At 63.1% G+C, this 24922-nt stretch overlaps 1 protein-coding gene across 4 annotated transcripts in view; it reads left to right on the top strand.

The window, feature by feature from the left end:
• Window positions 1-2155: 2155 nt before the first annotated feature.
• Window positions 2156-24922, top strand: part of DDC (dopa decarboxylase) — a 42741-nt gene continuing 19974 nt past the window's right edge. For 2 of the 4 annotated variants that reach the window (XM_054571386.1, XM_054571387.1), the window contains exons 1-6: window positions 2156-2257; window positions 12139-12367; window positions 15151-15264; window positions 16659-16778; window positions 22783-22917; window positions 24305-24448. In XM_054571386.1, the coding sequence (XP_054427361.1) occupies window positions 2163-2257; window positions 12139-12367; window positions 15151-15264; window positions 16659-16778; window positions 22783-22917; window positions 24305-24448 (837 nt within the window). In that variant the 5' untranslated portion in view covers window positions 2156-2162. Of the gene's footprint in view, window positions 2330-12138; window positions 12368-15150; window positions 15265-16658; window positions 16779-22782; window positions 22918-24304; window positions 24449-24922 lie in introns of all 4 variants that reach the window. The other 2 variants (XM_054571388.1, XM_054571389.1) reach the window with 2 other exon arrangements.

The raw sequence follows: 24922 nt of genomic DNA on the forward strand, positions 1-24922 counted from the left end.
GTGTGCCTTTCTGCTTGTATGTGTATCGAGAGGCCTTTTTCTTATTGAGAAGGTCTTCTGATGTCACCACCTAGCCCATCGTTAGCCTGTGCCTTTTAAATAGCGTCCCCTGCTTTGTCCGTTGTCTTTCGAGTTTATGTGGCGGGAAGGACAGAGATTCCAACAGTGAAGCTGGCGGAGTGGCTGGCCCCCGGGGTCGCCCGGTTAAACGGACCGTGTAAGGAGCCGTCACCCTCCCGGGCGGTGCCTGCACGGTCTCCTGCTGTCATGAAATATCTGCCTTTCAGTTAAGATTTAATCCACCAGAATGAAGGACTGGCTCAATGCCCTTTTCCCCAAGTGCTGACCAGTTGTCCCAACAGCATCTACTAGTCCACCTTCCTTTCTTGATGCTATTCCACGTGTGCTAGTTTTCCTTTCTTTGTGGGATTTTTTTCCCCCTGGGCTCTCTATTCTGTTCCAGAATAGAGCATGTCAAGCATGTGTCCTCGCATCAAAAGCAGTACATTTGGCCCTGGCTGGTGTGGCTCCGTGGATTGAGCTCCGACCTGCGAACCCAAAGGTCACCGGTTTCATTCCCAGTCACGACGCAGGCCTGGGTTGCAGGCCAGGTCCCCAGCAGGGGGCGCACGAGAGGCAGCCACACAGGGATGTTTCTCCTCCCTCTCTTCCCTTCCCTCTGTCTAAAAATAAATAAAATCTTAATAAATAAATAAAATCTTAAAAAACATTACATTTTTACAACTTCATCTGCCTTGGCAAGTGTGGAGTAAGATCCCTGGCATGTGTTCTTGAGACTTTTGCTTTTCCATTTATATTTATTTTAGAGTCAAGTGCCCGTGTTGAGATTTTGGTGACCACGTGGCACCCACGCACCAGTGTGAGGCAAAGGGCAACAGGCACAATGTCGCGGGTTCCTGCCCACCAGCAGGTGTTTCTTTTTTTTATGGTAACACCTGCCCTGCTTTGCACGTTTCCTCCTCACGTGAGTCCTGCGCACCTTGGCTTCGGCTCCGCCCTGCAGCCCAGCCGGGCCCTGAGCCGCGGCTGCATCGCACAGCGGCGGCGGCGGCCCGCCCCCACCCAGCAGCGCGAGGACAGGTTCTTGTGGGGAGCCTGCCTCGATCGCCGCCCCCCGCCGTCCCGCATCTTTGTCACTACCTCGCCCACAGCCCTTAGAACCGTCCGCTGCCCCCCAGTCTTGCCCGCCCCATCCCCATCTGCTCCCTGAGAGGAGGCTGTGGCGATTTTCACGCACAGGCACTTGCCAGGGCCGGCCATTGCCTCGGAGCACGACCCCCCCCCCACCGGGCTGTGGCCCCGCCGCCACCCCTGCCCTGGGCTGTGCTGCTGCACTGGGCACGCTGGCCGCTGTGGATTTCCCTCTTCTGGTCATTCTTTGGTGACCAGGCAGCTCCCCTGCCCGGTGGGGAGGCCGGGCAGTGCCAGCACGAGGCAAGTGAGGCCTGCCAAGCCCACTGAGCCTCGTGTGCGCTCCGTGTCCTGAGGGGGCTCTCCCTGGGCCCTCTGCGCAGGTGCGCAGGGCTTGCCTTGGAAGGGAGGGGGGCTCTGCCCTCCTGCACCGGCCTGCCTGCCTGGAGGGTGGAGGGGAGGAAGGCCGCCCACCCTTTGAGGGAACTGCGTTCTGAACGCTGGTAGCTTCCGGGGCGAAGGAGCGGCACTGAGTCGGATGGGCCTGGGCTGGAGCGAGAGCAGGGGAAGCAGGCGCACTTCGCCTCCGTCCCTCCTGGCCAGGGTCCCAGCAGCGCCCGGGGGGAGGGGAGGGGAGCAGGCCCAGCGTGTGGCCCGCGTGTGGCCCAGCACTGGCACAAAGCGGGCGCTCCTGGCGTCCCGTGCCCAGCTGGCCCTTTGTCACCCCTGGAGCAGCGCCCGGGAGCTGGGCTTGCTCCGAGACTGCCCAGAGTCTCTGGGAGACCAGGCCAGTCTGGGCTCTGCCCGGTGAGCCGGGAGCCCAGAACCCCTTTCCCTTGGCCTCCGCCCCGCAGCGTCTGCGGGCTCTGCTGCCCCCTTGGCCCCGCCTGCCCCGCCTGGGCCCTCACGCCCTGGGAGGGGGGCAGGAGGCAGCCGAGAGATGCTGACAATAAGCAAGCAGACACACCGCCGCTCTGATTGGCTCTGGGCTGTGGACCCTGTCTGCACAGATGGCAATCACAGACTCACAGCCTCTGTGCCTTTTAGCTGTCACCGAGGAGAGGAGGGAGGGAGGACACAGCCAGCCAGCCAGCCCGGGCTGTCCGTGAGTGCCGCTGTTTACCCCTGCAGCCTGGGGACCTGACTGGGGGATCCAGCGCCCAGGTTCTGCCCCCAGGTGTGAGGGCGGAGGGAGGCTCGCCTGTTGATTGCAGCTGGGGTGGTTTCCATGACAATGGGGAGGCTACAGGAACTCTTGGGGAAAACAGGCATGCCCCCAAGTCACCCGCTTTTGAACGACCCGTCTCCCTGACACGTAGGGTAGAGGCAGGAAGGTGGGGTGCTGTTGAGCCCGCGCACTCTGAACCCCAGGAAGACATAAGGAGTGAGTGGGTGCTGCTCTCCGGCCGCTTCCTGGGGGTGACGGGAGGCAGGGGCCCGGGGCGGGCTGGAGGGGACGGCCGCGCGTGCGGTGTATGGCCCGGCCGCCCACACCCCAGCCCTCCTCGGGGAGCAGGGGGAGCCCAGGGCGGCCTCCCGCAAGGCGCAGGTTGGACCGGGGCTGATCTTTGCAGAGGTCAGGGAGTGGGGGGCTGGGGGCTGCTTGGTGGCCCCGCTGCCCGGGATTCACTGTTTCCTCCATCTCCTGGGGAATCCGAGCTGCCGGCCTGGGGTTTCCCTACACCCTCTTTCTCTCTGAAACACCCCAAGAGCCGGGTTCCTTACAGTCAGTGTGACGTACCCTTCGGACATGTTTCCCTCTGAAACAGAACACGCGCCAAGGGGACCGCGGCAGCTCAAAAGGGGGCTCTCCGCGGGTTTCCAGGGTGCCAGAGCAGCAGACGCTCTCTGCGTGGGGACAGCCCGCCAGGTCCCCCCAGGGTCGGCGGGCGTCCTGGAACGAGTCGCACCTAGGCAAGGCGGGGCGCACCCGCATGGTTTTGAAAGAGACAGAATCGTGCTGCCCCTTGCTTTCCGTCTCCGGGCAAAGCCAGGCGGGACGAAATGACTGAAACAAACCCCTGACTCTGCCCGATTCGAGGCCCTGCCGGGAGGTGCGGCCCCTCTTCAGGAGGACTTCCATGGAGGGTGGCCCTATCCCCTTGGCACCGCCTCTGCGTCTGGGGTCCAGGTGAGGGCTCTGGGGAAATGCGGCTCCCGCAATATTTTAGGAGAGCGGCTGGAAGCCTCTGCATGCGGGGGCTCGCGGTGGGCGTCCCTGGAGGAGGGTCCGCGGGGTGGGCCCAGGCTCGGAGGAGCGGCTCACGTCCCCCCATGTTCTCTGTGGGGGCTGGGTACTGGAAGCAGCGGGCATGGGACTCTGACCAGAGGGAACCAAACTGGAGGCGCGGGGTCCCAGAGCCCCCTGCGAGGCCGGCATGAACCCTGCAGTCTGGCTCAGCCCCTGCCCGCTGTGCCCGCCACCATGCCCCCCAAGCGGGCTCACCCTGCTGCTTCGCAGAGCTGCTGTGCGTAGTAAGGTGGGCAGTGACGTCTCAGCGTTTGTCCAGCCCCGGGCGCAGGGGGCTTCTCCCGGGCACCGAGGACCACAGTGCTGGTCAGCCTCTGCTTCCCCCATTTCCGTCGCGGTCAGCGCTCCCGCAGAGCCCTTCCTGCGTGTGGTGAAGGGGCAAGGCCCCAGCCACACCCTCAGTGGCCAGCCATGCCGCCCCGGCCCCAACCGGAGCCCCTCTGGGGTCTGTGGGCTCTGAGTTCTCAGGCCAGGTGAGGACATGGGTGGCAGGCAGTCCAGGCGGCTGCCCGCTGGGATGGAACTGCCGGCAGCTCTGCGCCGGGGCCTGGCTGTGTGGCGGGGTCGGCCCACTGAGCCTGAGTGGGCAGCGGGCAGCCCGTGGTGGGCGTGGCTGAGATACAACCCGCGTGAGCGTGTCCGGTTGGGCAACACTGGGTTGTTCAGTTTCTAGGCCACAGGATGTTGCAACCAAGGGCCTGTGTGGTGTCAGGATTTGACACGGGGAGCCACAAGGTGACGGGCCAGCCCGTGCCCAAGGGGTGGGGGAGAGTCACCCTGAGTCCAGGAGCCAGCATTTCCCACTGAACTGAGCTGTGCAAAATGCAGCCACTCCCAAAGAGTGTGCAGGACCCAGCTCCCGGCCTCTCCGCAGCAGGCGTCCCTGCAGAAAAGGTGCAGCCGACCGCGACACATAGTTACAGCCTCCGGTCCACAGCAAAGACAGGTGGCGATGGCCTTCTGTGGGCGGTTCACATGATGTCAAGAGAAGGAGGAAGAGGGGGCAGGAGTCAAGGGGAAAACCACTGGGGAGAAGGAAAGTTTCCCATCTCAGCGAAAGGGCCCCCGGGGTCGCGCTGACACAGAACAGAGACTGGAGAGGGAGGCTGGAGCCAAGGCTGCCAGGTGGTTTCCACGCAAACATGTCCGAATAGCCAGGGCAAAAGAAAAGGGCACCATTTGAGTCGCTTTAAATTAATCCTCAATGTATCCAAGGTAATTAAGATTTCAGTTTCATCGACATGCCTAACACGATGAAGGGTAAGCGCTCACGGGGGCGGAGTGTTCGGGTTCACCTTGCCCGAGAGGGCTGGCGTTTTCCTGTCACTCACGTTTTTGTGGGAAGAAACTGGGCAACACGCAAATGACTGAGCAGCACACACGGCTTTGTTCCCCTGGGGAGCTGGCACCTCCGAGGGGCGCTCGCAGCACGGAGGTACGGCCGCGCCGGCTCCTCACAGCCACGCTGCTCACCACAGCCTCCCGGGTGACCCCGCTCTGCACGTTCAGTGCGTGAACGTCCTTGTGGATATAGGAACCAGGCCCGTGGGGGGTAAGCCAAAGAGGACCCCAAGCCACACACACCCTGCGGCAACGGCCGTGTGAACTGTGAAAGCAGGAGCCGGTCAGGTCGGCAGCAGCAAGTTTCATGTTCCTGACGCTGTGGTTCTTGCCACGTTGCTTACGTGAGGTGCTTCTCCGCCAGCGTCCCGTGACCCCACAGTCAGCGACGGGGACGCAAGTGGAAACAGCGGTGGTTCCCGTGGGAGACTATGTCACTCTGTTACAGTGGAAGGCGCAGCGTCACTTCCCTCATGGCCCCGTCCGCACGGAGCTGTCGGCCGGCCAATGAAGGGCTCAGCCAAGGCTGTGCGTGATGTGGGGACGAGGGACAACCAGCGCCTTGTCCTCTGTGGCCGGAGGGGCCGGGCTTCCCCCAAAGTCGGGTCTGCGTCGTGTCTGTCACGCGCCCCTGACGTCTGGCCCCTTCCAGGGACCCCGGCCGCTGAGCAGTGGCGGCCGCCTCGCTCTTTCCAGACATAATAGTGACCTCCAGACCCAGACGGCGCCACGGTCAAGCGGGCCTGCTGCTGCCGCATCTGCTGCCCATTTTCGAGGGCACAGGTGGAGGCTGGGAGTGGCCACGGTGCCGGCTGACCACCAGATCCCCTCTCCCAGCAGATGCAGAGCGCAACCAATTTACTCTGACCCCAGGCCCAGCCTTGGCACCTGGGGAGCTGAGACTAAGGACGCGGTCCTGCTGGATGACAGTCCCCAGGGCACTGCAGGCATGGCGGGGGCCTCGGGTCCAGAGCAGGCCGGCCCGACCGCAGGCTGCAGGCCGGGGCCTTTGTGGGGCCTCCCTCCGGGACGGCAGCCTTGGCGCTGGTCTGACTTGGAGTGGGGACAGAGCACCTCATGCTGGGCGCCCCACAGACAAAGGCCCCTGGGCCCTGGTGAGGGTTCCCTGTGCTGCTTGGTGCAGTGGCCATTGCACAGGCTGGAACTGGAGGCTCAGGGAGGTCGGCGCCCCCACCTGGACAGGCCCCCGCGAGAGCTGGCCGAGGCCACGCGCCCCTGTCTGTCGGAGCGGGACCTGGTGGAAGCGCGGGTGGCGCCGCGGGAGCCCCCGGGACGGCTGCTCCAGACCCTGGGTGCCCGAGTATCTCACCTCAAGGTGTTCTCACAGCGTGTCGGCCTGTACTCTGGCCAAGCCCGCTGGTCGTGCCCTGTGCCTTTGCTAGGGTCCAGGGCATTGGGGCCGGGTCAACGGTCAGAGCACAGGGTACTCTGAACTGCCCGGTGGACCGTGTGCCCATGGTCAGGTAGTTCTGTCTCTGTGTCAATCTCCTCAGCGGCGAGAGAAGGGAACGTTCCAGGCAGGGTTATCACACAGGTCAAATAACAGAACACAGGCCCGACTTGACCCAGCACTTGGCGCATGGAAGTTCACATAAGTGTTCACCCTTGTCTAAGCCCACCCGAAAACCCCTATTTCCTAAAGAGCGTCTTGATTTACCCGAAATTGCAGGAGAGGAAGAGTGTGGTAAAGGCAAGGTTTAAAAATCAAGGTGGTGTGAGGTCCCCGGCCTAATGAGCAGAAGCTCAAGCGGGGCCCCCAGCCTCAAGGACAAAGAAGCACTTGTGCCTCGGCCTGACCTCGCGCCAGTGTCTGCTCGCCGGACGCCCAAGTCGGCCCTGACCCGGCAGCTGGCGGCCGGCGGCCATCTTCCCTTTTCTCCCTTGACAAGAGGAAAGCCTTTGCGTCCCTTCTACACTGTTCCAGGAAAAATGAACCCCAATCTAAGACTCAAACAGTGAGTTTGCCCCGGGACCAGGAGGCCTTGTCTCCCCGTGTCCATAGAGCTCAGAGATGTCGCTCCGGGCCTGGTGCCTCCCCGGCGACATCCCCGCATCAGCTGTCCTCTCAAGGGGCATGTTTGGTGTGGGGGCAGGGTCCCCCTGGGTCTGCGGGCCTCACGCTCCCCGCTGAGCCGTGAGGAAGTTGCTGGCACGGAGAGCCTTCTAATGATAAGGGTGACTGTCTGTTACAGTGCCCCCCCCCCAAAAAAATTCCATGAAGTGCTTTTCTAACTCTCCAGACTCTAGCTGACACCGAGCTCTGTAGAAGCTCCGTATCACTGCCCGTAGCGCTTCCGTCTTCGACCAGCAAGCATGTGAACACACACAGCGAGCCCACGGGCCCCGGCCAGGTGTCCCGGCTGGTGGGAGCACCGCCCCCTGCACCGAGAGGTCGTGGGCTCAGTCCCCGGTCAGGGCAGGCAAGGGAGGCAGCCAGTCGATCTCTCCCTCTCTCTCTCAACCCCCTTTCTCTTTTTCTAAAATCAGTAAACAGCCTCGGGCAGGGATTAAAGCAAGCCCACAAGTGGCCACTCCCTAAGCACACAGTGGCACGTCCTTGAAACTCTCTGTGGCTCCCCTCGGCCTCCTCTAAACGGGCGTGGGGGCTCCTGATGAGACCAGACGCTGGGCCAGACGCCCAGGGACGCAGCCGGCTCACCCTGTGCAGCGTGGGCAGGGGCTGCTTGCGCAGTGCGGGGGCCCGGCTGCTGCCCGGTGTCCCATCAGGGGTGCCAGCAGCGGCTGCTCTGGGGCCTGGGGAGGCAGCACTGCGGCCTCTGTCCGGGTCTCTGCCTCCCAGCCAGCTCTGCCTGTGTTGGGGCAAGAAAGCCAAACAAGTACAACACGAATGCGAGACGCTTTGCGGTCGGCACAGAGAGCCTCCCAGGAAGGTCTTTGTGGACTATAACCAGCAAACAAATGACCGTGATTCTCAAAATAATAACCAGGGCTTATCTTTGCATCTGACTGGGATCTTGTGTGGCAGGGTGGTGGGGGGGTTGGGTAGGGAGTGTGTGTCTGTTTTCTCTGGAGGCGGCTGATGTTCCGAGAGCCAGGCATCTTTCTGAACCTCGCACAGCCCCACACTTGGCCTCCCCTGTGCGTGGCACAGGCCGCCCCTCGGTCAGGCAAAGAGAGGCTGCTTGGGCGTTTAAAGGCATTGTCAACAATGGCTCACAAGGTGCCAGTTGCCAAGGGTAAGATCATGAGACAAGAGTACACATTCGTGGAAATCCTGGCAGGTCGGACTCAAATAATAAGCAAGGTTCGGGCAAACAAAAACTGAAGGCACTGTCTGTACCATGTATCACAGACGGAGCGTGAAGGTGTTCTATTCTGCAATGAAAGCTAAATAGTGGTAAAGGATTCAGTGCACAAGCAGTTTACGGAGGCCTCCCAACGACCCAGAGTGTGGGAAACGGCCGAAAGAATCAATCAAAGCGGAACGCGATCAGGAATGCCTGCCATGGCAAACCCTAAAAGGAAGCACGAGCCCAGCATTCACGACGGCACCGCAAAACGACGGTCTTAGCCTCCCCCCAGGACAGTACTTTGGTTGAAAAAAAAGTGTTGAGAAATTTAGCCATCTAATTTTAAGACACAAAAATGTGTGTCTCTAGAGAGACGTGTTCTAAAGACATCATAAGATAAATGCTCTTTTACACATTTCTAATGCACAGCAGCGTTTGGAAATGTTGACGTGAGGTCGTCCATCTCAGCGCCTTGCAGAAAGGCCAGTAACTAACATATGGAATGAGCACCTTGTGCCTCTGCTCTAGGCAGTTCCCGTGACCTTATCTAGTTGTTGAGGCCGCCCTGTTACCAGGAGTTGTTTCAGCAGATGTTTTGGGAATGACTCCAGGCCGGGCTGCCAGCGAACACTCAGGTCAGAGCCTCCGGCCCCCCATCCCAAGTCCCGGCCGCGCAGCTCCACCAGCTCTCCCGCCGACCGCGGGGAAACGCTCACAGGGACCAAGCGTTCTCAGCAGATGTCCCCCTCCGACTGCAGCGCACTCAGACTGGGTGACGCCGCACCATCCTGAGAAATCGGGGGACGGGGAGGTGTTTCGCCACCGTGGCCCGGTGAGAAAAGCCACCTGGCCAGCGCGCCTGCAGCGGGATAGAGTTTCGGTTGAATTCGCTCAGGACACAAAATCCGAAATGATCAGAGTCACTCCAAGTGAAACGTTAACTTTGAAGCCTGCGGGCCCAGGGGCTTATAAACAGGAAGCTACACATCCCCACGGCTTTGCCCTGAGATGCTTGGGGAAGCCAGGGCTGAGGCGCAGGAACTTCCGGGAAAGGCGGGGCCGAGGCGCAGGAACTTCCGGGAAAGGCGGGGCCGAGGAGCAGGACCCTCCTGTGCCCCGGCTCCTGAGACACTAACGGGCAGCGGAACGTCAGACCCAAGCTGCTACTTTCTCGTTCACCGCGGCCCTGATTCAGACTCTTAGCTTGCACCCTAGTTGTTGTCACTCCTAACTGCTGTCATCTGCATTCGCCAGATGGAAAATGTACCCAAGACGTTGGCAGAATAGTGGGCCTCGAAGAACCCAAAGCGTTCCCTTCACTGTCTGCTGCCCCCCGACCCCCCCCCGCCCCCGTAGCCTGGCATGAAATCTGTGCTGCTGTGATGAGCAAGTGTCCTGTGAATAATTTCTCTTTAACACCTTTAACCTCATAAAACTCGCCCCCCCCCCGCAAAGAAAATTAACCAGCACAGACAGTAGAGAGCGATGCTGAGAATATGCTATCAAGGGTCTCGCTGCCCTGTTTCTTCCTGAGTGTGTGCAGGATCGTCATCCCGTGTCCCCCGCCCCGCCCCCCCGCCACCCCCCGCTGGCAAAGTCAGTCTCAAATTTAGGAAGCTTGGACCTGTGGCAGGAGTTCAGAAGCGCATCCCTTGCTTAGCACACAATTGTCTCTTTCACGTGAAGAAAACAGTGTGGAAGTCCACGTGTCGGAAATTGCTGTGCTAGGTGAATGGTTTTCTTGGTAGTATTCAAGTTGCCTGTTTTGAAAGCAGGCGACGGTTACTGCCTGCCGGCTCCCCAGATGCGCATTTGCCCACCTGCCAACATCTCCGCACGGCCCTCAAGTCCACACAGGAGGTGCTGGTGTGGGCGTGCGTGCACACACGCGTGGTCGATGGGTTGAGAACTGGGAGGCGCCCCGCCAGGCGGCCTCCGCGGTGTGGCTTCTGCAAGTGGTGTGTCCGGCAAGTGGTTCCCACGTGGGTGTTACTCTTGGTGATGTCCCTGTTTAAAGTGACGCGAAAACGTGGGCTGAATGCTGTCTCGGACCCGCAAGCATGGGCCTGCAGAACCTGCGCGGCGGTGCTCCCTCGGGCACGGGCTCCAAGTGAACGAATCAGCGCATAGTAAATAATGTGTGGCTACGAAGAATCACCTTGGCAAGGGCAGGTATCGATTAGCTCTTAAAGCCATTAGCACAGGCTTGTGGGGACCAGCCCCCCATCCTCCCACGGGCAGCGGGCCGTGTTTGCTAACTCCCTGCTCGAGGGCCACATGGGGACCCCAGAGCCAGAGGTGACCCGGGTCGTCTGCTTGCGGCTGCCACAGCGAGGACGGGGTGCTCTTTCCGGAAAGCAGGCTGAATGTGGTGGCGGGTTTGCGTCTGGGGACAGCCCAGAGGACAGGGCCTCCTGGAGCCCCGATGCTGTTCCCTCCCCCACGCCCCTTCCGCCCCGAAGTCAGCTTCCTTGGGGAACTTGACGCAACTGAGTCTTGTCCCTCTGAGGCTCTGCGCCCAGCGGGGCGACCGGGAGGCACTGGTTGTGCGGTGTTGGTCTGGGGAATTAAATGCCTTCCACTAGAGCCCTTTTCATTTGTAAAAATTTATTAATTTATTTATTTCACTGCTTTCAATACACAAATGCCATTCGGGAGCCTCTGCTGCCTTCACTGTTATTTTCCAAATGAACTTCTCATCTGTGACTTTTTATCCCTTCAAGAAATGACTTTCAGTTCTTTATTTTATTTTTTTAAGATAGAGGCGGTAGCAAATTTTCAAAAATTTCAAAAAGCTTCAACATCAAATTCCCCGCCCCCCTCCCTTGCGGGGGCGGGCCTGGGTGAGGGCGGGCCGACTTCTCCGCCATGTGAGTTGGTCATGGCGTGCGAAGAACCGATCTTGGAATGGTATTGCTTTTTAAATAACTTAGGATTTCTAGAACCACGTGTTCCTTAGGGTGATAGTAGTTTGCACCGCATCGTCCACAGAGAGAGCGAGAGACCCTCTGGAAAGACGGGGCTTGGCCGAGGGCTGCCCATGCTGAGCCCGAGCCTCTCCCTCTCCGCGAGAACAGCTCTGTGGCTGCATTCTCAGGGGGGGGAGGGCTCTGAGGAGGGACTCACCTGCCCCCGTCCAGTACCTGGTAAGGAGCCAATGGCTGCCACTCCGGTGGGGCGGGCCCACGGTGGTGAACGCGAGCCCGTGTCACCCGCGGGGACAGTGGAAGGTCAAGACGGAGCATCGTCCCCGGGGGACTCGTGGGGGTGCGGAGCATTTGCCACAGTCCAATGGACAGGACGGGGCCACAGACTGAACCCAGCAGGCTCAGGGGAGGCCTGTGAGGCGCCTCACACGCTCCAGGGCCGGAAGGAACCGCGCAGGGCGGCCTGGAAGGACAACTTCTCCACCGAAAGCAGGGCCACGGCAGCGGCGGTGTCTGGGCTGGGATCTTCCCTCAGAGAAGGCCGTCTCCACCGTGGCTGAGCCTGCCTGGGGTCCTTCTGAATTGACGATGACGGCCAGAGGGCTCGCCTTCGACCTGCCAGGGCAGCTTCCTTGTCTCTGGGCCGCGGGAAGCGCAGCCGCCGCGCCGGAGCAGGGCCCGCAGGGGCCCTCGCGTCCTGGGCGCCGTGTGACTCCGTGCTTCGCTCTCCTGCACCGGCCGTGTAACAGAAGGATGCGCCCACCAGCTGACCCCTGATGTGGCCCCAGAGCTTTGCCCTGTCGCTCTCTCCCGCCTCCTGCATCTGTCACTCCTGTCCCCTCCCCCCTTCGACTGTAAGGTGTAAAAGAAAGTGCCCCACCGCTCTTTCCCGGAGGATTTTCTTAACCCGTTGAGGTTTTCTTCCTGGCAAATGTTATCGATTTGGCTCAAACAAACTCATACAAAATTTTGACAGGTTTGGACAATTCTAACGTTGATAGCCTCTGGGTCCAGGGCCGCTTCCTGTGGCGGAGACTCGGGAGGAAGTGCTCCCGGGCTGGCACGCTGGCACTGGGCAGTCCCCGGGGCCTCCAGGACTCCACCCAGGGGCCCCAGCTGTCCACTTGCCAGGAGGCACCCAGGCCGGTGCCAGGCTTCACCAGGGCTGACCGGTCTCTTCCCTGTCTATGTGCAGTTCCCTGCTCTGCGGAAGTCCCACTGCCATGGAGTCCAGCGAGTTCAGGAGGAGAGGGCGAGAGATGGTGGACTACATAGCTGACTACCTAGAAGGCCTCGAGGGGCGCCGAGTCTACCCCAACGTGGAGCCCGGCTACCTGCGCCCCCTGCTCCCCAGCTGCGCCCCCCAGGAGCCAGACACATTCGAGGAGATCATGAAGGATGTGGAGAGGGTCATCATGCCTGGGGTCAGTGGCTGGAGGTGGTCGGAGGGCTGTGGCTAGTTGGCCGGGTGGCCCATGTGCAACACATGCCTTATGCCCCCTGAGCCCAACCGTCCCGTTGATCAGAAACCCTTTTGTCTCTAGTTTACAGCCAGGCAGCTGCAGCCCAGAGAGGTCAGGGGGTCAGACTAAAGCTGCACAGGTATAAGGGTTGCAACCCTGGTCTGCGGGCCACGAGGGCGGTGAGCGGCTGTCCCCGCGCCCTCCAGCTCGGTCCCTGCCCGAGACCCTGCTCCGGGAGCTAGTGACTGTGGGGGCAGGAGGTCAAAAGCCCCTGGGGGCTGGTTTCGAGGAAGGCCATTGCTCCAAAGGAAGCCTCCGCCTACCATTCTGCGCGAGCGGAGGGTCAATCAACCGCCTGTGCGGAAGGAACGCTTTATTGATTCTATTTGAGAATGGGCGACAGGGACCAGCTCTGCCCAGAGTGATAGCTCGTGCAGTGCCCGGAGGGCCCAGCATGGGGGTGGGCAGGACCGGGGCCGGGTGTCGCCCGGAGAGTGCCTCAGAGCGGGTCCAAGGAAACACGCTGCGGCTCTGTTTGCATGGCCCACTGTCCCTGCCCAGGAAGCCACCTAAGGCAGCAGTGTGGTGGCGGGCTCAGACGCTCAGCCCTCCCCCGCACCCCTCCCCCCACCTCGCACGTTGTCAGCCCAGACCCCAAGGAGGCCCTGGAAGCAGCAGCCGGGCCCCGCCCCTCACCCCGGGACCGCAGCTGCTCAGGACCGGATCCTCCGCCCAGGAGGATCCCTGACATTTGCGCTCTGAGCCGAGCGCAAACCCTGGTTCTCAGCCAGAGACGCTGCAGAAGCACTAAGCCCTCAGCGTCCAGCCCCTGCAGGGGACGTGCAGCTAAATGTCAGGCTCGGGGGCTGCCACTGTCGATACCACCCAGAGCGGCTCAGATGGCAAACACGTCCCCGTCGGGGCTCTGAGGCCAGGGTTCGAGGTCACGGCGTCCACAGGCCCCGTTCCCCACGAGGGCTCTCTCATCCTGGCTTGCAGGTCGCTGCCTCCTCACTGCCCCTCAGAAGGCCTGGCCTCCCTTGTCACCTGATCTAACCCTGTCCCCTAGCACTGTCACGCTGGGTCGGGGGAGCGTCAACAGGGCAATTTGGGGCAGTGTGGGATTCTTCCGCGAGGTTAGGTGGCCTTCCCTGCGCAGAGCCGAACCCCCGGCAGGAAGCGACCTGCCCCCTGCTGCCTGTGGGTCCGCTGGCTCTCGCCCCGGGGACACACACCTCCAGTGCCGTGAGGGGGCTGGGTGAGAGTCAGACAGCACAAGCCCGCCTGTGGCCCCGGGCGAGACTCGCTGGGCTCCTGCCCGGGGTGTCCGGGAGGGGGGCCACCGTGAGGGCCCCCAGTGCCCCGGCCACACCCTCACTGCCGGCGACCCTTCCTCCATAGAAACACAGGGGACCTTTTGCTTCAGGGATGCCTTGGCGCGGAGATGAATGTGGGAATGTGGCAGAGAAAATTCCTGGTTTGGACCTGAAAGTATACTTTTTTCTTTTGGTTTAAAAAGAAAGGAAAGTGTTTCCCAGGCCCCTGAAGGAGTGGGGGCCGGGGCCGGGGCGCACGGCTCCTCTGGGCTCCTCAGCCTCACCCGGGGCCGCGCCTGCCTCGGCCTGTCCGGCTCCCAGGCTGCCCGCGCCCTCCGCGGCAGACCCTTCCAGCCACCGCAGGCGACACCCACCGCCGCTGCCCCTCACCCCACACGCAGGCTGATCGCTCTGGGCTCCCCGCCCGACCTGGCCTTGCCCTGGGCGGGAGGGGGCAGGGCCGGCAGCCGTGGCCACGGGAGCCCTGCTGAGTGTTCCCAGGCCTGGGACCGCGCCCCGCTGGCCGCCTCCCCGCTCTGGTGTCTCTCACCCTGTCTCAGACAATGGCCGGTGTGTCCCTGGAGCGCTCAAGGCAGCAGCGTTTGCGTGCTGGCCCGGCTGAAAGTGACCGAGCGCCCGCACAGCCGGGGGCCGGCTGCAGAGGCCGGCGCAGCCGGGCGCAGGGTCCCGTTCTCCCGGGGGGGCTCCGGGAGCCCCGGCGGCTGCTGCCAGCTGCCTGAGGCCACCCAGAAAATCCTGGGGGCTGCCATGGCTGGGCTCTCGCCCGCTCCTGCGCCCCTGACAGGTGCTGGGCTGAGGGGCGGGTGGGCGGACAGGCTGCTGACTCACGCGCCCTGGAGGCTGACCAAGCGGGACCTACGTGATTGTCCTGTGCATCCTCTCCTCCCCTGGGCCCCACAGGTGTCCTCGGGGCTTCACTCTGTTCTCACAGGACACTGGTGTCGTGGAAAGAACGTATTGAAGAAGCAAAACCTGGGGGGGGCGGACAGCACCCCCATTTCCCCTCCTCCCCCATCTTTCCCCCAAACTCAGAGACGGCCCCAGCCAGGCTGCCGCCACCAGGAGTTCCTCACCCCGATGGCCCGCAGGGCACCCTGCCCGGCCCTGTCTCCCGATGGCATCTGGGGACAGAGGGACGAAGCAGGGGTGGGGACTGAACAGGAAGTGCAGGGCTGGCAGCAAGACCAGCTGCAGAAACCTCCAGAATCAGGCCTTTTCCAACATTTTCCTGATATAGACTATTTTTATGGAGCAGTTTTAATACACCAGGCTTCTCCCGCAAAGAGCCGGGGCCTCCGGGCGGGTTGCTGCTGACACGCGCACCCACCGGGTCGCGGCTGGGACGCCCCTCGCTGTGCGAGCCCCCGGCCCGGGCCGCACCCCTGTGTGACTGCCGTCTCCTCACAGGTGACCCACTGGCACAGCCCCCACTTCTTTGCCTACTTCCCCACGGCCAACTCCTTCCCGTCCTTACTTGCCGACATGCTGAGCGGGGCCATCGGTTGCATCGGCTTCTCCTGGGTGAGTGAGGGGGGACGCGGGGGCCCTGCCCTGAGGGCGTGGTGTGCGCGGGTGGCCGTGCCCCGTGGGACAGGACGGGGACTTGGCCCTGGGGAGGGCGCCTCCCAGGGGAGTGACCACAGCGGGCGAGAGAGAGAGAGACTGTTCCAGAAAAGCTGTCAGCACCCGCCAGGCAAGTCTGCACGGCTGGGCGTTCTTAGAGGGGCGGGGTGTGGGCCACATCTCAGCCCCGGCTTCTGCGGCCCCAGCCTGGGAAGCCGCATGCCCGCCGCACAGACCAGAGGGGTTCTGTCGGTCCTCCCGTCTGAGCACCACCCTTGCCCGGGTCCCACCCGTCTGCTCCCAGCGGGGGCGGCCGTCCCAGGAGGCGGCCCTGCACCAGGAGCGCCGGGCTCCTGGGGCCAGCCCCTGCGCCCACCCGCCGCCCAGGCCCACCTCCCCTGGGGACACAAAGACAGGAAGACGCCTGTTCGGAGGGCGGGCGGCCGTCCCCTCCTCCGGGCTCTGCTCCGGCGCAGCCCCACTGGGAAGGCCCCCGCCTCCCTGGCGCAGGGCGTGACGGCGCCCCCGGGGCGTCCAGCTGGGCCTGCCCCGCCCTCGAGCCTGCCGCGCCCCTGCGGCCCCGCGAGGCGGGCCTGCTTGGGGAGGCTTGGAGCGTCGCGGCTGCGGCCCAGGCCCATGCCCCCCGCCCCGTGCAGAGATGGGACGGCCTTCAGAGCACCGGCCGGGGGAGCGGGGCCCAAAGGCAGGTCCGGGACGCGCCCAAGGCTCCGGACCCAGCTCCTGCCTCGGCCCCATTCCACTTCCTGTGACTGCGCAGGGGGCCCCCACGCGCCTTTCGGGTCCTTCCGTGGGGACGCAGGCGGCTGGCTGAGCGAGCGCGGGTGCGGCGCGCCCGCGGGGTCACTGCCGTGGCGCTCGGGCCTCTGGCCGTTCTGCCGTGCGTCTTGGTCAGAGCCCTTTTTTGACGCTTTTCTGGACTTGGCTTCACTTCTGGGAGCCGGCAATTTTCACCCTCGGTCCAGTGAAGATTCACCTCGTGGCTGCTCCCAAAGTTCTGCGAGACCTGGCCCCACGCACGGCCCCCGCCCCCCGGGGGTCTATGGCAGAGAAGGGAGGGCGCGCGCGGGGCGTCCTCAGGATGGAGTCCGTGGGCGGAGGGAGGCGAGGTCACGGAGAGACTTGCGCGGCCCCTCCCCCACAGCGAGCAGGGGCTTCCCGAGGCAGGTCTGGGTCTGGGGGTGCGGGCTCTGAAAATGAGTGGGGATGGGCCTTCTGAAAGTGACTAAACCCCCTGCCAAGTGGGTGGATGGCGCTGTCCTGTCCGTACGCCCCTTTGTCCCAAGCTGGCGGGGGCGGCGGGCGGGCCGGGCCTCAGGCCTCTCCTCCCGCAGGCCGCGAGCCCGGCGTGCACGGAGCTGGAGACGGTGATGCTGGACTGGCTCGGGAAGATGCTGCAGCTGCCAGCAGCCTTCCTGGCTGAGGACAACAGCGAAGGGGGCGGTGTGATCCAGGTGAGGCGGGCAGCGGCGTGAAGCTCCCTGGACGCGGGTCCGCAGGGACTCTCGCCGCCTGGGGAGGGGCGAGTGCTCTGGGGGTGTCCTCATGTTTCTCCCAGAGGAAGCAAAGCGGACGCCGGGAACGCTGGTCCGGGGCTTGGCTGCTGGCGCCGCCCGCCCGTCGCTGCTCCCGGAGCGGCGGTCACTCAACAGTGCTGAGTGATGAGAACCCCGATGACGGACATTCGCGTCGGGTCCCGGCGGCTGGTCAGCACGCCGAGCGCTTCCCAGGGTTTTCCTGCTCAGTTCTTGCAAGGCCGCTCGGCATGGGGCGGGGGGGCGCGGGGGGGGGGGGGGTGCCGGCCGACGGCTGTATTTGCAGGCAGGAGCTAAGCTCCAGGGCTGGGCCCCAAGCCCACGCCTGCCTGGCTGCCTGGCTGTCACCGTGGCCACCCCACGGCCGCCGAGGCCGTGCTCTGTGACAGCTTCTACAACGTTCTACATCCGCGGGGGCCACGGCTGCCCCGAAGAGGCCCCGTTTTCTATGGGACGGGTTCATCCTTCTCTTCGCGGGACATGCGCCACCGACGGAGACTGTGGGTCGGAACGTGCATCAGGGCACACGGCGCGCAAGGACAGTCACAGTGGGAAGCCTGCCCCACGGGGTCTGCAGGACCGTGGCCGCTGAGCAGACCGGCACCCAGTGCCTCTCTGTTTCCTCACGGTCGGGGGACTCTGTGGGAGCCCCGCCGGCTCCGACGTCACCTCTTTCTCGTCCGGAGGGTGGTCACCACATTGGGAAAGCTCTGCTCCCTGCAGGCAGAGGGACTTCTTCTCCGGGAGGATGTCTTCGCAAAGGCACTGCGGACAGTGCGGGCAGCGGCTCTGCTGCCCGCCGGGCCTGGGGGGCGCGTGGCCTCCCGGCTGCCGCGGCCAAAGGGAACGTGGACGGCCGCTCCGGCCTCCAGCCCCGAGGCTGCAGGCCGCTCGCTCAGAGCGGGCCTCCCAGCGCGCCCGGCCCGGGGCTGACGGGGGGCCTGGGCGACCACCTCCAGGACGTCCTTGGCCCCAGCCCCTGCTCCGTCGCCAAAGCCAGCCACGCCCTGTCTTGCTGACCCTCCACTCCCTCAGGCCTCCCTCTGGCCACAGATGGCTCTCCAGGTTCAAGGACCCCTGGGATTAAGTTGGGTCCACCCAGAGAAGCCGAGATAATCCCCTGGGTCAAAGTTCTTAACTTAATCTTATCAGGGCGATCCCTTTGCTAGATAAGGCGAACACTCCCAGGTTCCGGGATGAAGACCCAGGCGCCTTGGGGAGGCCCTCCCTCCGTGGACCACTTCCGGTCCGCAGGTGACCTGGGCTCTGTCCCGAGAGATGGGGCTGGACAGATCGTGGGTGGGCGCGGGGATAAGCGTTCCAACGTGCACCTCGGGCCACCCTGACGCAGAGACCCTGGGCCCGGTGCCGTGACAGGTGGTGTTACGGAAAGCCAGACTCAAGACACGATTCAGGGAACGGAGTAAGCCTTTATTCACACACGCGGGCTCAGAGGAGGCAGTCTCCAAATTCTGAGCCCCGGATGGGGGTTAGATGGGGGTTTATAAGCCCTAGCATTCCAGCGAGAGATTGATGTGCTACCCAGGCGGGGGAAGGGATGTAAAAACGGGCTACAGAAGCAGATAAGCAATGATTAACAGTTAACCTGGGAGGGGGTCTCTGGCTAGGCTGTTCCTCTTAAATCATCTTGCCCTTATCAGTGGGACGTCTCGGGGGCCCACGGGCCCACGTGGCAGGATCAGACCCTGTCCCTCTGTCCTCTCCTGCCTTACATGCCACATCAGTGATTCTGAGCAGGAGCTGAGAAAAAAAATAACTACGATGCGAGCGCCGCTTTCACGAGGTTGCAGAGCCAGCTGCAGCCTGCGTGGAACGGCAGCGACGCGTCCCTTACTGATGCTCCGTGTCTCAGCTCCCGGCAGGACAGGCCGCCTGCCCCTTGTCGGGCGTCCCGCGGCGGCCGGGCCCCCTGCCCCACGCTCCCGAGGCTGCACTTACCCCGGTGGGGACAGGGAACCTCCCGTCCTGGCGAAGTGGCCGAGATCCTCCAGGGGACGGACGCATGGCCGTCCTCCTCTGATGAAGAGCAGGGTCGCGGGTGGACCGGGTCACAGGAGAAGGGGGCCCCGCTCCGGCCCCGGGCCCACGGCACGCCTCAGGGCAGCCCGGACGCTCACCGCGGACTGTTTCTTTACGAGTCCACACGTTTCGCCGACACGTCCCTGCTGCATGCGTGCCCTCTGCGGGAGGCCCCGGCCGGGGCTGGGTAGGGCCCAGCGATCCGAAACTTGCTCTTCCTTGCCTGGCTCTCAGGAGTGTCCCCTCCCCTTGGGCCAGGCGCCCCGCCCCTGATTTCTAGTGTCTCCTGTTGTGTCCTTTCTTTGTCATTTTCCCCTCTTTCATTTAGGGGTATTTCTCACAGTTTTCTCAACATCGGTGTTTTAATTTTCCGCATCACCACTGTATTGCTCTCAACGTCGACCTTGGCTCTGCTATTTCACTCCCAAAAATATGTATGTCCCCTTTCTCCTTGTGAGGAGGGGACATGCATTGCTAAACTGAAGGACACATTTGGGGGAACCCTTCCTCCCAGGAGGTTATTTCCATACCCATGCCTTTGGTGCTTAAACAAAACAGGTAATGCAACATGGAGCTTGGATTCTCGCTATGGTGTTTCATTTCCTCTTCCATTGTGAGAGTGTCCCATTAGGTAAAGGCCCTTTGGAAATAGTATTGCCTGATGTTTTGCGATGCGCTACAATTCATGCACATACCAGAAGAGACACGCTGTATCGATATTTTCACTCTTACAAATACCATTTCAGAGGACACCCTTAGGCCCAGGCGCCCCAATCTTCGAAGCCAGCCACCTGTTCCTGTGGTCCAGGCTGAGCCCCAGCCCGTGGCCACGCTCCACCCAAAATCCACGCGCAACAAAAAGCAGTGTGTCAGGCCTTTGGAGCTGAACAACAGAAACGATGTTGCTTCCCGGTCTTTTCAGCCACCGAAGGCCCTGCTTTGAACTGGATGCTGCTCAAAAGACCTTCCAAACGCCCTTGACTCTAAGGACAGCTGTCGCCTCATAACAGCCGCCTTGCACTGACCGCCTGTCCTGAACGCGCCCGGGCATGTGTTGGCTGCCTGGGCCAGGCACGGCCTCCACACAGGTGTGGCGGCTGATGGCATGAGCAGCCATCTTTCCTGTAGGGGAGGAAGTGGGGACTCCAGCCTGCAGGGTGTTCCGCCCCGGCGCGCGCTGGGCCTGCGTGTGTCTGTCTCCCCAGCTCGCCTGCCCCTGCTCTCGGTGATGGCCTTGGGTACATCTTTCAGGGATCTTGTCTGGAAAGTCAGTTCCACTTTCCAGCATCAACAGAAGTCGTACCCTTTGGCTGCGGTTCATCCTGGCGTCTCTGGGGCTGGGATCCCACCCCCTACCCCCTGCCCCCCGTGGAGCCCAAGAGGCTCCGGCTGCTGGGCCGGGGTGGTGCGGGGCGCGAGGGCGAGGCTGTGCCTGCGGCAGGAAGCTCGCCCTCGCCTTTCCCGGCTGACGCGCTGATTGTAGTAATTTGCGAGGCTCCGGAGAGCCCGCGCTGGGTGACAGCTCTGGGCCTCCCCTGCAGGGGACGCTGAGCCCCTGAGAGCCCTGATCGCAGCTGACAGCAGCCGCGTCAAATGTCAAAGCCCCCTTGGGACTGGACAAGCAGGGCTGCCAACGACCTCCTGGCTGGGTCTGAGAGCGCTCGTGGTAGAGAAGCCATTTCCCGTGTGTGCGTGGGAGACACTTGAGCGCCCGGGAGATGGGGGCCTCTTTCTGCTCCAGCCCCGCGCCCCCCAAAACCCCCCTGCCCCTGGGCGGCCTTGCCATGGCAACCTTTGTCTGCTATGACACAGCAGAGGTGTCATCCGCTGTCAGCGTCTGGCAGGCACCCGCTGCACCCTCGGCAGGAACCCGCTGCACCCTCGGCAGGAACCAGCTTCCAGTGGGGGCCGCAAGCCCGCCGCCACCTCAGGGCCGGGGCGCCGGTGCTCGGGGACAGCCTGTCGTCAAGCTTGTTTAGAATCCCTTTCCGCGGCCTGGAGGAGGGGGGTCGTCTCTCAGGACGTGGACGGAGCCTGGAGCAAACCCCTGAGGAAGGAGCCAGCGTGGATGGTGGTTCACAGCCTTTCCTTACAGTGTGGCTCAGAGCAGGCGGACCCCGCGGGGCCAGTGGGGCCTGAGGGGAGCTGCAGCCCCACGAGGGGCCGCGGAGCGCAGGACGCCCACGCGGCGGCTGGGCCCGCAGAGAGGTTTCCCCCTGCAGCGAGGGTGAGCGAGGGCCCAGGACACGCGGACTGTGGGGGTGCACGAGGACCGAGGCCGCCGGAGAGCCGTGTCCCCGCGCGCCCCTGCAGGGAGTCTGGACGCCCCGCCACAGCCAAGTGAGCCGGGCCGGCTGCCTGCTTTCTCCACCACGCGGAAAGCGGTGGTTGACGCCACGCCTACAATCCAGGCCGGGGGACGCCCCGCCTGGAGGGCACGTGAGCCCCTCCCTGAGGCGGAGCTAAGAAGGTGACAGACGGGGGCGAGTCCTGCCGCGGAACCACCAGGAAACCCGTCCTTCTCCCGACCCCGCCCATCTCCTCCAAGGACGCTGGCGTCAAAGAAATGAAAGCGTTACACTGGCCATAAAAACAGGCCACCGAGGTAAACGCTGAGAGGATGAGCTGTGAACGGAGAGGTTAACCTTTATTTATTTATTTATTTATTTATTCAATTCGTCCTTGTGAAACTCTAAACTCTTTAAATCCCTTCCTCACAGTCAACAAAAACCCGCCTCTCACACGTTGCCTTTCTTACCTCGGTCCCAGGCGGCTCCTGGGTTTCCTGAAGGGGTTCCTTCAGGCTCCGTAGCCCTGAGCAGCCGCGGGCCCCCCCTCCCGGGCTGGACCCCGCGCCCGCGCCCGGGGCCGGCTCCCTAACTCTCCTGAGCCGCCGCTGTCCACCTGGAGACCGTGGACGCCGAGAAGGGGACCACCTTCCGGTGAACGGGGATGATGTGCGGGGCGCCGAGTCCAGCCTCCCCGACGGGGTGAAGTTCGCGCCTTCTTGGCCACGTCCCCGGAACGAGCCGTTGGCGTTCACTGTGACTGTTTGCAAAGGTGCCACAACCAGGTGCCCCAGGCCGGGCGGCTGCAACGGCAGGGGGGTGCTGCCTCCCGGTCCTGCAGGCCGGGAGCCCAAGGCCAAGGCGGCGGCACGGCCGGCGGGCCAGGGCCTCTGCGCACTGTCAGCGGGTGCTGCGGCCCGTGTCCTCACATGTCCTCTGTGTGCATCCACGCCTGCGTCCCCTCTCCTCCTCTGCTCAGGGCGCCCGCCGCTCCGGATTAGGGCCCAGCCTAAAGACCTCCTTTAAACTTAGTGACCACTTTGAAGATCTCATCTCCAAACACCCAAATACGGTCACATTCTGAGGTCCTGGCGGCTAGGACTTCCCCACAGGACATCTGGGAGGACACAATGCAGCCCCTAACGGGGGGCATGGAGGGAAACCCTCTGAGGCAGCGAACAGTCCCCACCTTTTTGGCACCAGGGACCAGTTTTGTGGAAGACTGGGTGGGGGTGCTGGCAACACAGCTCAGGAGGGTTTTGCTCACAGAAGGGGCTTGGGGACCCCGCTCTAAGGCGATTTCTGAGTCTCCAGGAAACCGGCCCCATTTACAAGCCCATGCAAACCCTCTGTCCAAGGGGCAGGCGCACAGAGCCAGACTTGGCGCTGGTGCCTGGCTGGGCCGCTCCTCGGACAGAATAACACCTAAGGCAGCAGTCACGGGGGCCCCGAGCCCTCCCGTGTGAGGGGGGTGAACTTCACAGTTTCAGAGGCACCTTCTAAGAACAGCGAGATCCACTCCTGTGCCTCCCGCAGCTGAGACCCTGACCCTGTCACCGGGCTCTGAAGCGTGTTTCCCCTTCCCTTCGCTGTAGGGAAGCGCCAGTGAGGCCACGCTGATGGCCCTGCTGGCCGCTCGGAGCAGAGCGATCCGCCGCCTGCAGGCTGCCCACCCCGAGCTGACCGATGCCGCCATCATGGAGAAGCTGGTGGCCTACTTCTCGGACCAGGTAAGCGTGATGTCCCGAAGCTCCACCCGGCCGCTAAGATCTGCAGGTTTTGTTTTAGGTGAAATCGAGACAAAACAAGGCCATGCAGCAGCCTATGGCGTCGCAGAACAGCCCCGTCCGGGGGCACGGAGGTGGACGCCCATTCTAACGGGAGGGCGTGGGCTGCAGGGGGACTTAGTAAGTCCAGCTGAACGTAAAGGTGCCGGGTGACTATGAGGACCGGCTCTGGCCGTCCACAGCGGCCTCCCTGAGACCCCTGGCCGCCTTCGCAGGCCCGGGCTCCCACCCCTGCTCCCCCGCTTTAAGCCCCGTGGTCTCTGGCAAATCATGTGAGCTCTCTGAGCCTTTTCCATCATCCAACAGGGACAGACACGCTGTCCCGGGTAGGGCGTCACTGCTCCTCTGCGGGGTGCCGACCTGACACACGGAACCCCGGTTAGAGAACTAGACAGACAGGCACGTCCGGGGCGGCTCTGCTGACCAGCCCTTTGACGTAGGTTAAGAGAAAACAGAAACGGAAACAGAATCATGTGAGAACCACCTGAGGAAAGGACTAGAGCCTCAGAAAGTGGCTCTGGGAGGGAGACTCTAGTCAGCAGGGCCCCCCAAAAGGCTCGACGGCCGTGCCCTCAGGAATCCGGGCCCCTCATGGAACGGCCGAGCTAGTGCCGCTGCCCTGTGTTTATCTTGAACGCATGTTTAAGCCAGGCATTTCCACGGGGACAGCTTCGTCCGGGTCAACGAACACAGGTGGCTGAAACAACGTTCACGCCCGTCTTTCGCTGCTTAGTCGGGGGACTGTCCCTGAGTGTGGACTCTAACCCCACGCGTGAGACACGCCTGCACATAAAGTGAACGATTTTGCGTTTGTGTCTCCCTTGTCTCCCAGGAGGAGGCCAGGGGGACACCTGAGAAAACGCACGTGTAGACGCTTGATAAATGCATGTTGAGTTGCCGTGAACGTAGGGATGTGGCCTTTCCCCGTGGGGTTCTGGGAGGGAGTTTAGCCCTTCCCCACACACACTGGTGGCTTCTTGATTCTTGCAACGGTGCTGCACGGTGGGCACCGTGCTAGGTGCCAGGAGTCAGGCGAATCCGCGACAGCAGCGAGGACCGTGCCCGGGCGCCATTCCGTATGCTGCTCCTGCCTGGTGCCCGGAGCGGGGAGGACGGGTGGGAGCAGGGCTGAAGCTGTTCACCGTCGACCGGGCAGATGCGCCCTGAGCAGCCTGCAGGGCCGCGGCAGCGGGCGGGCCTGGCAGGGGCAGGGGAGGGTGTGCTCTCTGGGCGGGCTGCGCCGCAGCCTGGCCCCGGGACCGCTCTGCGCAGCTGGGGGCCTGTGGCCAGCACGTGCTGCATGAGCCTCGCTCTGCTGCTTTCTCCGCAGGCCCACAGCTCCGTGGAAAGAGCCACGTTAATCGGGGGAGTGAAGTTCAAAGCCATCCCTTCGGACGACAAGTTCTCCATGCGTGGCTCCGCCCTGCAGGAGGCGCTGAGGAAGGACAAGGCGGCTGGTCTGATCCCTTTCTTTGTAAGTTCAGTGAGGGGCTGCTGATGCCTGCGCCCCGCCTGGGTCTGAGGTTAGGGCCGGGGCGGCCTCTCTCCAGCCTCCAAAGGGGTCCCAGGCCGGTGGCACTTGGGCCGCTCCTTGCGGAGGCTGGAGGAGGGTGCGCGTGTCTGCCTTCCCTGCGTAAATCTCAGAGGGGAGGGCAGAGAGCCCACCCCCGGCGGCCCTGCCAGGGCAAGCTCGCTCCTGCTTCGGGGGTGAAACCACGTGCTCACAGTCGAAGGGCCTTTGTGTCACAGCTCTGCCCTGAGGTGTGCGAGACAATGGCACGCGTGACGGTCATGAGTGTGACGGGCTCATGCGTGAGGGGCCTGCGACCCGAGTTCCAGGTGAAGCGCAGGGGGCGCTGCGCAGCTCAGCGGGGCCGGCAGATGCTGGGCTGTGTCCCCGGTGAGGGACACATGCGAGCAGGAACGTGGGTGAAACATCCGCCAGCCG

Source organism: Pteronotus mesoamericanus, unplaced genomic scaffold (assembly GCF_021234165.1).
Source record: "Pteronotus mesoamericanus isolate MK-2021 breed Mesoamerican mustached bat unplaced genomic scaffold, CSHL_Meso_final contig_220, whole genome shotgun sequence".
NCBI classification, from domain to species: Eukaryota; Metazoa; Chordata; class Mammalia; order Chiroptera; family Mormoopidae; genus Pteronotus; species Pteronotus mesoamericanus.